This window comes from Ctenopharyngodon idella, chromosome 3, assembly GCF_019924925.1.
Source record: "Ctenopharyngodon idella isolate HZGC_01 chromosome 3, HZGC01, whole genome shotgun sequence".
In the NCBI taxonomy this organism is placed as follows: domain Eukaryota; kingdom Metazoa; phylum Chordata; class Actinopteri; order Cypriniformes; family Xenocyprididae; genus Ctenopharyngodon; species Ctenopharyngodon idella.
The window spans coordinates 7,802,217-7,815,044 of NC_067222.1; the positions used below are offsets into that span (position 1 = coordinate 7,802,217).

Here is a 12,828-nt window from a genome sequence, read left to right on the forward strand (position 1 = left end):
TGTATATGACAATCTTCTTTCAGACCAACACATTCAGAGATAGATTTAAAAATATTCTTAGTCCTCCGAAGTTTATAATGGTTGTGACAACCGTACGCATACTTACTAACTCATGACCGGTGTTTTGTTTTGCTCTCTCATCTGCGCCTCCGTGTTCGTCATTGTGTCTTACGCTCTTATGCCCATATCGACTTAAGCAGTACGCATTCACCCTCTGGAGCCATATGGATTACTTTGATTATGGGTGGATGCATTTTTTTGTTTTACAACCATTATAAACCTTGGAGGACTAAGGCTATTTTTAAACATGTCTCTGATTGTGTTCGTCTGAAAGAAGATAGTCAAATCAAGCCAATAGGATGGCTTGAGGGTGAGTAAATCATGGGAAAATTTTCATTTTTGGGTCAACTAACCCTTTAAGTTGTGCAGAACATTAGACTGTAAAAATCCTAATACTTAATCAATGTTCTTCTGGATAATGAACAGCTTGGAGAAGAAGGGAGCGGCTCCAAACCTGCTGATCGAGCAGATTTAAGTGAAGAACCTAAACCGTCTGATTCATCACTCAGCAGCCTGGGTAAGAAAACAGTATAAAGACTTGTTCTTACATTGCCGTGTTTTCATTGTTTAACAGCAGTTCTTTGGTGTTTTTTTCTAGATATCTTATTGCCCAATCTATCTGTTGTGTTATTTGGAAACTCTGTGGCTGTCCAGTTTGGACATGAAAACCTTCTACTAGGAGAAAAAGAGACGAATATGAAAAATGCAGAAATATCCAAAATTGTTCCTATACAGGGGAATATATCAGAATGTCACGTCTCTGTGATCAACGTGATTGACTTACATGAGACTGAACATGAGGATAATCTCATTGGTCAAGTAGTGAATAGAAGTGAAATCCATGCCTTTGTCTTTGTTGTGCGACTGGGCCAGTTTACAGATCCTGATAAGATAGGTCTTGAGTGGCTTCAGAGAGTGTTTGGTGACAAAGTTCTTCAGTTTGTAATGATTCTCTTCACCTATGAAAGAGAAGAAGAGTGTGACACTATAATAGATGATCTGAAGAAAGATCCTGTTCTGGAGAAGCTGCTGGAGAAATGTGGAAGAAGATATCAGACCTGCAACAAGATGATGAACAACCAATCAGAGCTGAGACGACTGATGAACAAGATTCAGCTTCTGTTTAATGAGAATAAACAGTGTTACACTGGAGAGATACAAGAGACAGAAGAGCCGCAACAGAAGAGTGATTGTGAAAGTGGTGAGGAAAACAGATTCTTCAGTGATATTTTCCATGTTTCGTTGAGACTGTAATCTAACTGTCAGGACACAGACGGAGGCAGATGGGTAAGTTAAACACAGGAGTTTATTTACACAGAGGCACGAACACAGGGATGGTTGATGGCAGGTAAGTAGATGAACAAGCACTTTGAAACAGTAACTTAGAAGAGTGTAATCAGAGTCTCTTCCGTAGGAACGGATATGCAGAGCGGGGTTGGAGACTGAAGACAGGAGATGAAAGGAGGAAGCCACAGGAAGACACAGGTAAGTCACAGGTAAGGAGTCCATGTAAGTCTGACGAGAACAGACACTGTGTGAAGGGAGTGATCGTCTTTTAAGGGTGTCTGGTGATGAGGTGCAGGTGCAGGTGATCAGAACTCAGGGGATTGTGAATGAGTGGGAGGAGCGTGAATGTCTGGTGATGATGGTGCTGGTTGTGACTTCGTGACAGTACCCCCTCCTCCACGGGTGGCTCCTGACAACCGGATGGGGCGACGACGACGGGGTCTACCTTGACCCCGTGGAGCAGGAAGATCCGGCTGGTCTGCGTGGAATTGCATTAGGAGAGAGGGGTCGAGGATGTTGTGATGGTTCACCCAGGAGCGTTCTTCTGGGCTGTAGTCCTCCCAGTCCACGAGGTACTCAAGTTGGGGACCCCGTTGTCTAGAGTCGAGGATCACCCGCACCCGGTAGATGGTTTCCTCCTCAGCAATTTCGGGAGGAGGAGGTCACCAGAATCTGTGGAGGGAGAAGGCATAGGATCAGTGTGAGGTTTTAATAGGGATACGTGAAATGATGGTGAGATACAATACTATGCTGGGAGGTTGAGTCGGTAGGTGACTTCGTTAAGCTGCCTCTGTATGGTGAATGGACCTATGTACCAGGGAGTCAGCTTATGGCAGGGCAGCCAGAGACGGATGTCCCTCGTGGAGAGCCAAACCTTCTGGCCAGGTTGGTATTTAGGAGTTGGGCCTCTTCTAGCATCCGCATGTCATTTGTGTCTCCGGACTGCCTGCTGGAGATGGACATGTGCTGAGTCCCACACTCTCTCGCTCTGCTGGAACCAGTGGTTGACAGCTGGAACCTCAGAGGGCTCACCCGACCAAGGGAAGAGAGAAGGTTGGTAGCCCAGAACACATTGGAAAGGGGTGAGCCCAGTGGTGGTCTACCGAAGGGAATTCTGGGCATTTTCCGCCCAGGGGAGGTATTGGCTCCAGCTGTCCTGGTTCTGGTGGCAGTAGGCTCTCAGGTACCTCCCGATCTCCTGGATCTTCCGCTGAGTCTGGCCGTTGGTCTGTGGATGGTATCCGGAGGACAGGCTGATGGACAGGAGTCTGAAGAAGGCTTGCGACACTCTTGAAATGAACTGAGGACCCCGGTCGGAGACAATGTCTTCGGGGATGCCGAAATGTCGGAAGACATTATGGAACAAGGCTTCGGCGGCTTCGAATGTGGCGGGAAGACCCTTGAGGGGTATGAGTTTACAGGCCTTGGAGAATCTGTCTACCACTACAAGTACGCAGGTGAATCCATTAGAGGCAGGCAGGTCGGTCATAAAGTCTATGCCCAGATGTGTCCATGGTCTTTGTGGTATAGGCAGTGGTACCAGTTTACCTTCCAGTAATCTCCTAGGAGTGTCAGCAGCGGCGCAGACTGAGCAACCCTTGATGTAGCAGGAGATATCCTGAGACATGGAGGGCCACCAGTAGTGTTGTTGCAGGAGCGAGAGGGTACGTGCCCTGCCTGGGTGTCCAGAGGCCGGAGATGTGTGAGCTAAGTCCATGAGGGGCTGACGGTGGACTGGTGGTATGTAGAGGAGCCCCTCAGGACCTCCCTGCGGAGCTGGTTCCAGGTGGTTAGCTTCAGTAATATGTTGGTTGATGGACCACTGAAAGGGGCTGATGATCATGACTGGAGGGAGGATTGGCTCGGGGTCGGGATTCTCTGGATCAGGTTGATACAGCCAGAAGAGAGCATCGGCTTTGCAATTCTTGTTCCCAGGGTGGTAGGAGACCGTGAAATTGAATCTTGTGAAGAAGAGGGTCCAGCGGCCTTGACGTGGGTTCAAACCTTTGGCATCACGGAGATACTCCAGGTTGAGATGATCAGTGATGACCTCCAGTCCTCCGCTCCCTCCAGCCAGTGTCTCCATTCCTCCAAAGCTAACTTGATGCCGAGAAGTTCTCTGTTACCAATATCGTAGTTTTGCTCCGCTGGGGATAGCTTCTTGGAGAAGAAGGCACATGGATGGAGTCGTGGTGGGTCACCCTGCCGCTGTGAAAGTACCGCTCCGACCCCGGTGGAGGATGCGTCGACTTCGATGGAGAACGGAAGACCTGGGTTAGGATGGACCAGGATCGAAGCGGTGAGGAAAGCTTCCTGGAGATGGTGGAATGCTTCTCGGGCAGATGGAGTCCAGGACAGAGACTTGGGCCGGCCTTTGAGGAGCGAGGTGAGGAGTGCACTGAGGAGACTGTAGTTGTGGATGAAGCGATGGTAGAAATTTGCAAACCCCAGTAATCGTTGTAGCTCCTTGACGGTGGTGGGTAAAGGCCAGTTGCGGATGGATTCCACCTTCCTCTGGTCCATCTGGATACCGTGTTGATCAATGATGTATCCTAGGAAGTGCACAGAGGTGGTGTGGAACTCGCACTTTTCCAGCTTTAGATAGAGATGGTGTTGGCGGAGCTTTTCCAGGACCTGGGAGATGTGTTGGCGATGTTCAGCCAGGTTCCGGGAGTAGATGAGGATGTCATTGATGTAGACCACCACAAATCAGTTGAGGAACTCTCGGAACACCTCGTTCATGTAATTCTGGAACACCGAGGGAGAGTTGGACAGGCCATATGGCATAACCCGGTATTCGTAGTGGCCAGATGCGGTAATGAAGGCAGTCTTCATCCCCCGGCGTATCCGAATTAGATTGTACGCGCTCCGCAGGTCCAGCTTGGAGAAGATGCGAGCTCCACGTAACTGCTCCAGGGCCGCGGGGACCAGAGGAAGGGGATAAATGAACTTGACAGTTTGGGAGTTCAGGTGGCAGTAATCAATGCACAGCCTCAAGCCTCTGTCCTTCTTGGCCACGAAGAAGAAGCTTGAAGCGGCAGGGGACATTGATGGTCTAATGAACTGTTGCTTAAGATCCTCCTGTATGTACTCCTCCATGGCCTTCTGTTCCGGGATGGACTAAGGGTAAACCCTACCTTTGAGTAGGGTAGCCCCAGGCAGTAGGTCAATGGTGCAGTCCCATGGCCGATGAGGTGGTAACTGAGTAGCTAACTGCTTGCTGAACACATCCTGGAACGCCCGGTATTCGTGAGGAATTTCCACTTTGAGATCTGTTTCAGGACTTTTGACTGAGGTGGAGAGGATAGGCAAAACATTGGAAGTGGAAGAAGAAGGTGGTAGCTTTGAGGAAGATTTCCTTGGAGAAGATAAACACTTGGAAAAACATTCGTTACTCCACTTGAGGATCTCACCAGTGTTCCATTGGATGCAAGGTTGATGTTGATTGAGCCATGGACGTCCCAGGATGATGTCCACGGTGGAACCTTCCAGCACCATGAATGTGATCTCCTCCGAATGCAGACAGCTGAGGCGGAGCGTCAGTGTGGGGGAGAAATGACGAACATGACCACGACCCAGCGGTTTTCCTTGTATGGTGTGGATGCGGAAGTCCTGTTGGCATCACTTGCGACGTACATTTAGTTTCTGGAGAATCTGGTTGCTGATGAAGTTCCCTGCAGAGCCAGAGTCGATGAGGGCTTGCGCTGAAACACAGACATGAGAGTTAAGGAGATGTACGGGCGTTCTTGTAAGAGGTGCAATGCGAGCTGGTAGCTGGATAGTACTCACCGCTGGGCGTGGTGGTCGTACAGGACAGGCAGCGATCATATGGTCCTCTCCCCCACAGTATAAGCAGAGATGATGTTGTAATCTTCTCTGACACTCCGCACGGGTTAGAGTAGAATCCGTGAGTAGAATCCACCTGCATAGGTTCAGGTGCTGGAAGGGCAACAGATGGTGTGGCGGGCAGAGGATTGACAGTGAGTGAGTTGAGCTGACACGCAGAGAAGCGTTGGGCAACCCGGATGGTTTTCTGAATCAGATTTTCCAAGCCCATTGTATCATCGTACATGACCATAAGTTGTTTGACATTGTTATTCAAGCCCTGGCGAAAAGCAGTTATTAAAGCAGTTTCATTCCAATCGCTGGCAGCTGCCAGGGTACGCAAACGAAGGGCATACATACTCACAGACTCATCATGTTGACGTAGGTTGAATAATTGGTTGTGTATGGAAAGCTCGGCAGTGCTCTGTCTGAAAACTTCTCGGAAATGGGCGAAGAATTAATTAATGGAGGCTGTTACTGGAGCGTGGGATTCCCAGAGAGGTTGTGGCCATTGTAGCGCTCGTCCAGAGAGTAGTGAAATCACAAACACCACCCGGGCTTGTTCAGAATGAAATAATTGGGAATGTGCTTCGCGGTAGAGAGAGCATTGTAGAAGGTACTCGCTGCACGTCGATGATGGTCACGATGGTCGGGCCATGGGACTCATAGAGGCAACTGGCGAAGAAGCAGCAGGTGCTGGGAGTTGGAGAGCATTCTGAATGGCGTTGAGAATATCCGTTGGGACTGTGGGTGCAGTGCTTGTGGTCGTTTGTGGGAGTGAGGATTGCGTTGACCAAGGTGGCGAATGGATCCGCAGTACGATCCTCGCCTGTGTCTGAGGTGCTCTGCATGAGGTCTGGTCTTCTGTAAGGACACAGACAGAGGCAGATGGGTAAGTTAAACACAGAGTTTATTTACATAGAGGCACGAATACAAGGATGGTTGATGGCAGGTAAGTAGATGACCAAGCACTTTGAAACAGTCACTTGGCTGAGTGTAATCAGAGTCTCTTCCGTTGGAACGGATATCCAGAACGGGGTTGGAGACTGAAGACAGGAGACGAAAGGAGGAAGACACAGGTAAGGAGTCCATGTAAGTCTGACGAGACCAGACATGTGTGAAGGGAGTGATCGTCTTTTAAGGGTGTCTGGTGATGAGGTGCAGGTGATCAGAACTCAGGGGATTGTGAACCAGTGGGAGGACCGTGAATGTCTGGTGACAATGGTGCTGGTTGTGACTCCGTGACACTAACATTGTATTATTAACTAATTTATGACTAAAAATAATATATTGAGTCTAAACAAATCCCACCCAGTTTATATTATAACCTTTTCAGCCCCTTAATAACAACTTTAATATAATCACTGTACTGTATTTACCGGTATATAAATAATTTTTTTTAATCAAATATATGCTGCGACTTATGTAATGCATTTAAATGAAAGAATGCAAAGCACACACAAATTTGCACACACAAAGTATTAGTTCTGGCATTGCTAACTTGACCTTGCAGCTTATTCATCATCAAACTAAAAAAAGGTCAGCCAAACACAGAAAAAGTTACACAGCTCAATTTTAAAGTGTCTTTCATATAATATGTAAGGCTGTGCCAATCAGTGTGACAACCACCCCACCGTAGTTGGTGCATCAAACATATTTTGTTTTGTGCAAGTGAAGGTGGCTGTTTTACAAATATATTGGAATTAGGCGAAACATCGTTTACATAGTAAATAATAGTTGGCAATCAAATGTTACATTGAGAGCATGGAAACATTTGAATTAGTGCCAGATACTGTTACATTTAAATTATATGATTTTTTGGAGGGAGGAGAACTAAAACATCTTTATGTTTGTACACATTTTCTTTTATATACCAGTTTAATAATAATAAAATGTGATTTATACACAGATGCAACTTATTTTGTTCTATTTTGTTTTCTCTCAGCCAAATCATTTTGACCTGGTATAACTTTTTTTCTGAAAAAAAAAAAAAAAAAAATACAGGCACTTAGGAAAGCAGAACTACTGTATATGCTGTACATCTAATGAACATATAACATATAATACCTGCCATCAAAGATAATAAAAATATTCTAAATGGCTGGTGAAACATTCTTGCAAGTTTATTATTCATTTCTCATGTTTTAAAAGATAAAGATTCAATCATCAGAGGAAGCTGTGAGACCACCAAACAAACAGAGACAGAGGAAACACACATGGTAAGAGCTGAGTTGTGTCCACATTATTAGGTGATCAGTAAATGCTTTTCAATGTTAAATCCTCCAGTTATTCCAACTTGTTTCATGGTAAAATCAACTGATAGCTCAATTCAGGAGTTTTCTGTGATAATGTTTTGCTCCTGTCTGAATGTGTAGAAGTGGCATGAAAACATGAAAATTTATGTTTTTTTTTTTGTTTTTTTTAATCTCTGATGCAAAAACTTTTCAAATTGTTAAAGTCAGGACTAACATGAATAAAATCTAATCAATATATGATTTTCATTAATTTAATATGAGGAAAGAATGTATTCACTTCTATATAGTCAACAGAAAGAGGATGGATTCACTGGCATGAAATGTAATTTCGATGCAAAATATAATAATAGTACCATTGTTTTAAAATAATTAGTAAAAAAAAAAGTATTACTTTTAGTATTATAATTTATAAGCAATGGCACACAAGCAAAAGTGCTTATATATTAAATTTTAGTTTAAATATTTTTATTCTATTAGAGATAAATTCATAGGAATATTCCAGGTTCAATACCACTTAAGCTCAAACAACAGCAGTTGGCAGATAGATGATTAACTTTTGGCTTGTGCTTTAATCAAATTATAAGGTTTACCTTTCACATATTTTTTTAAAATCCTCTTCAAATTGGACCCTTTTACTTCTAATGTAAGTAAAACTGAGGTAAACATATCAGAGATCTAAAACAGAGACACTGCAAAAAGCCAACTATTCTGACAATAAACACAAATTAAATATTCAGTAAGTTGTGCAGATCATTAGACTCTAAAAATCATAATGGTTAATCAATGTTCTTCAGGATAATGAACAGCTTGGAGAAGAAGCAAGCAGCTCCAAACCTGAAGATCAAGCAGATCTAAGTAAAACACCACCACTGTCTGACTCGGATTCATCACTTAGCAGCCTGGGTAAGAAAACAACAATATTAAGACAGTATTAAGACTTGTTCTTACATTTCAGTGTTGTCATTGTTTAACGGCAGTTCTTTGGCATTTATTCTAGATATCTTATTGCCCAATCTATCTGTTGTGTTATTTGGAAACTCTGTATCAGTCCAGTTTGGAAATGAAAACCTTCTATTTGGAGAAAAACAGACGAATATGAAAAATGCAGAAATATCCAGGATTGTTCCTTTACAGAGGAAGATATCTGAACGTCATGTCTCTGTGATCGACACGATTGACTTACATGAGGCTGAACACACGAATCATCTCATTGATCAACTAGTGAATGAAAATGAAATCCATGCCTTCATCTTTGTTGTGCGACTGGGCCAGTTTACTGATGTTAAGATGGGTCTTGAGTGGCTTCAGAGAGTGTTTGGTAACAAAGTTCTTCAGTTTGCAATGATTCTCTTCACCTATGAAAGAGAAGAAGAGTGTGACACAATAAAAGATGATCTGAAGAAAAACCCTGTTCTGGAGAAGCTGCTGGAGAAATGTGGAGGAAGATATCAGACCTGCAACAAGATGATGAACAACCAATCAGAGATAAGACGCCTGATGAACAAGATTGACTATTTGTTTAATGAGAATAAACAGTGTTACACTGGAGAGATACGAGAGACAGAAGATCCGCAACAGAAGATTGATTGTGAAAGTGGTGAGAAAAACAGATTCTTCAGTGATATTTTCCATGTTTTGTTGAGACTGTTTTCTAACATAATATTATTAACTAATTTATAACTAATGATAATATATTGAGTCTAAACAAATCCCACCCAGTTTATATCACAACTTTTTCAGCCCCTTAATAACAACTTTAATATAATCACTGTACTGTATTTACTGGAATATGAATCACATTTTTTTAAAAATCAAAAATGTCATGCTGTGACTTGTAATCTAAAGCGACTTTAATGCATTTGAATTAAAGCATGCAAAGAGCACACGATTATTGCTAATATTGGCATTGCTAACTTGACTTTGCAGCTTATTCATCATCAAACTAAAAAAAAGGTCAACCAAACAGAAAAGGTTACACAGCTCAATTTAAACTGTCTTTCGTATAATATATAGGGCTGTGCCGGTCAGTGTGGCAACCACCCCACCGAGGTGGTGCATCAAACATATTTTTGCAAGTGAAAGTGGCTATTATATTGGGACAGGAGCAAAGCCTTGTTTACATAGTGAATATCAGTTTAGCAATCAAATGTTGCATCAAGAGTATGGAAAAATTTGGATTAGTGCCAAATAATGTTAATGTATTTGGAGAATGTCTAGGTTACTACTGTAACCGCTGAAGAAAGGATCTTGTCTGAGAGCCCGATCATCTTCCGTTCAGTGGTGTCACAGGGATTGTGGCACCGGATGTAATGTAACGGGGGTTACATTAGTAACCTAGACATTCCCTATCAGTCAGTCATATTCAACATTACATCAGGTGACTGACGAATTTGGATTCCTAAGAAAAAACGGCACAATAGATGTCCCTTCCAGTGCCCCGAGTAAGCCACCTAATCCCCCTGTCTGCTGGGGCAATAGAAAGGACAGGGCTTTATGTGAAGAAAGTAGATCACTGCTGTCCTTTCTTACCCCATACAGTGAGAGTACTGGAAAACACTGTAAAAGCGTGGCTACTCTAAACAGAAAGGGATGCTACAGAGACCACATCCTGCCTATAGGGAGGTAATATGTCTGCCACTGTGGCGCCATGCTCCAATATCCAGGAGGAGACAACACTCCAAGGGGGCACGGCTTGCCCTGGGTCTGGTACACCAAGACTATGGCATTTACTATACAGTGGGCCAATCTCTGCTTAGAGACAGCCTTTCCTATCTGCTGGCCTCTATAGCAGACAAAGAGCTGGTCTGAGGTCCTGAAGCTCTGCGTGTGGTCCATGTGTAAGTGCAAACGGGACACAGACAGGCAAGGGCTGGATCCGCCTCTTTCGGGGGCAGCGCTTGCAAGTTCACCACCTGGTCACTGAAGGGAGTGGTGGAAACTTTGTATCCAGGCTGGGGTCTCAGGACTATGTGAGAGTTTGCCAACTCCAGGCAAGTTTCGTTTGCCGAGAATGCCTGCAGGCCCCTACCCTTTTAACAGAAGCAAGCAGTCAGGAGTGCGTTCTTAAAAGACAGGATCTTAAGTTCAACTAACTGCACAGAGTCTGTGTGAGCAGGCTCACTGGGGGAAACTCATACTTGAGTTCCCTTGGTCAAGGAATAAAACAACTGGCTGTGGGATGTGTCCAGACAGGCAAACAGGTCTCCCTCTGCAGCTCTGAAGCGTCTCCAAATCAGTCCAAATGGCACCCCAGCCCGTGGTGGAGGCATCTGTTGAAACAGCAACATGCCTGGACACTTATTCTATGGGAACACCTGCCAATAGAAAAGCAAGGCCCATCAAACGTGACTGACTGATAGAGAACTAAAACATGTTTATGATTGTACATGCCTTCTGTTATTTACTAATATTTAGGGCCTGAGCAACAATGGTGTGAGGACCCTATTGTAATTGTTCAATTATTCTTCTCCTCCAAAATGAATTGCATTTTTGAGGACCTAAACATGCTTAAAAACTCATGAAACTTTGCACCCACGTCGGAAGTGGTGAAAATTTATGTCTGATATTGGTTTCAGAATTAGGTGTGGCAAAATGGCTCGATCAATTAAGTGCCCTTCGCGCTACGTTTCACGTACAGGTATGAAATTTGGTAGACACATGTAACAGCTCAATATCTACAAAAAAGTCCCTGGGTGCAAAACCTGAAAACCCAACAGGAAGTGAGATATTTTATATTTTCTCTGCAACATTTTTGCAGTTTTTGCCATTTCCAGACGTTGTATTTTAACTCCTGCTAGAGATTTTATCAGATTTTACATTTTTGATCAGTCTAATCTAAAGGCCTTTGCGACATTAAATTGCGAAGATTGACATGTTTTACACTGTGATTAACTCCTCATAGAGATTTAACCAGATCAGCATCATGTATGGTCAGTCTAATCTTAAGGCCTTGGTGATGTCAAATCTCTCAACAATGCAATTTTCACCTGGTATGACTTTTTTTTCTTGAAAATACAGGTACTTAGGAAAAAAGAACTACTGTAGATGCTGTACATCTAATGAACATTTAACATAACTGCTATCAAAGAGAATAAAAGATATTTAAAATGGTTGGTGAAACATTCTTGCAAGTTTATTATTCATTTCTCATGTTTTAAAAGATAAAGATTCAATCATCAGAGGAAGCTGTGAGACCACCAAACTAACAGAGACAGAGGAAACACACATGGTAAGAGCTGAGTTGTGTGCACATTATTAGGTGATCAGTAAATGCTTTTCAATGTTAAATCTACCAGTTATTCCAACTTGTTTCATGGTAAAATCAACTGATTGCTCAATTCAGGAGTTATGTGTAATAATGTTTTGCTCCTGTCTGAATGTGTAGACGTGGCATGAGAACTTTACATGAACCCTGCAAAATAATGTAATATTGTTTTTGTTTTTTTTTAATCTCTGATTCAAAAACATTTCAAAATGATAAAGTCAGGACTACAACAAGATATGTTTTTCACTAAATTAACATGAGGAAAAAAAATGTATTCACTTATGTTTAGTCAACATAAAGAGAATGGATTCACTGCCATAAAATGTATTTTTGATATTAAAAAAATAATGATAATACAATCATTGTTTTCAAATAATAAGTATTATTATTATTATATTAAGCAATAGCACAAGCAAATGTGCTGTTATATTGAATTATAGCTGAATTGTTTTTATTTCATTATGATACAGTCAAAGGGATATTCTGGGTTCAATACCACTTAAGCTCAAACAAAAAGCAGTTGGCAGAAAGAATTTTTTTTTTTTTTAATGGCTTTTGCTTTCATTAAATTATAAGATTTACCTGCATCTGCTTTTAAATTCTCCACAAATTGGACCCTTTTACTTCTAATGTAAGTAAAACTGAGGTAAACACAGAACAGAGATCTAAAACAGAGACACTGCAAAAAGAGAACTCTGACAATAAACACAAGCTAAATATGTGTGAAGTTGTGCAAAATCAGGGTGTCACATAACGTATAGGATGAAGCTCACGAAGACGAGGAATAACAGGAAACAGGATCTTTAATGACGAATCTTAGGAAACTCTATACAAACACAATTACACACGTACACACCGTCTAAACATGAAACATATCGCCCCCTCCTGGGGAGGCGTGTCCTCACACCGTAAGAGAGTCCAACTGAGGAGGGAGGGCGGGGGTTCTGGAGGAGGGCGTGGAACGAAATAAAAAAATAAAATAGAGTCCGGGGTACAAGAAAATGTCCATGGTGGTGTGGAAAGTGGGAGGAGCCAGAGAGGAACCAGGAGCAGGAGGAGCCAGGTCGTGGTCCAGAGACCAGCCAAGACGAGGCCCCAGGGCGGAGTCTAAGATGGGATGACAACACCCTCGGGATG

The 12,828-nt window shown here is 43.0% G+C and overlaps 1 protein-coding gene across 1 annotated transcript; it reads left to right on the top strand.

The window, feature by feature from the left end:
- Positions 1-1,005: 1,005 nt before the first annotated feature.
- Positions 1,006-9,107, top strand: LOC127510182 (GTPase IMAP family member 8-like). The gene is made up of 4 exons (XM_051889746.1): positions 1,006-1,261; positions 7,324-7,391; positions 8,222-8,330; positions 8,425-9,107. The coding sequence occupies exons 1-4, from the start codon at positions 1,006-1,008 to the stop codon at positions 9,105-9,107; spliced, it is 1,116 nt and encodes a 371-aa protein (XP_051745706.1).
- Positions 9,108-12,828: the final 3,721 nt, after the last annotated feature.

Bases quoted from the DNA above. Each gene is read 5' to 3' on its own strand.
- LOC127510182 (XM_051889746.1), top strand. From the start codon at position 1,006: ATGATTCTCTTCACCTATGAAAGAGAAGAAGAGTGTGACACTATAATA. The intron at 1,262-7,323 runs GTGAGGAAAACA...ATGTTTTAAAAG, and splicing joins GAAGAGTGATTGTGAAAGTG to ATAAAGATTCAATCATCAGA. The intron at 7,392-8,221 runs GTAAGAGCTGAG...AATGTTCTTCAG, and splicing joins AGACAGAGGAAACACACATG to GATAATGAACAGCTTGGAGA.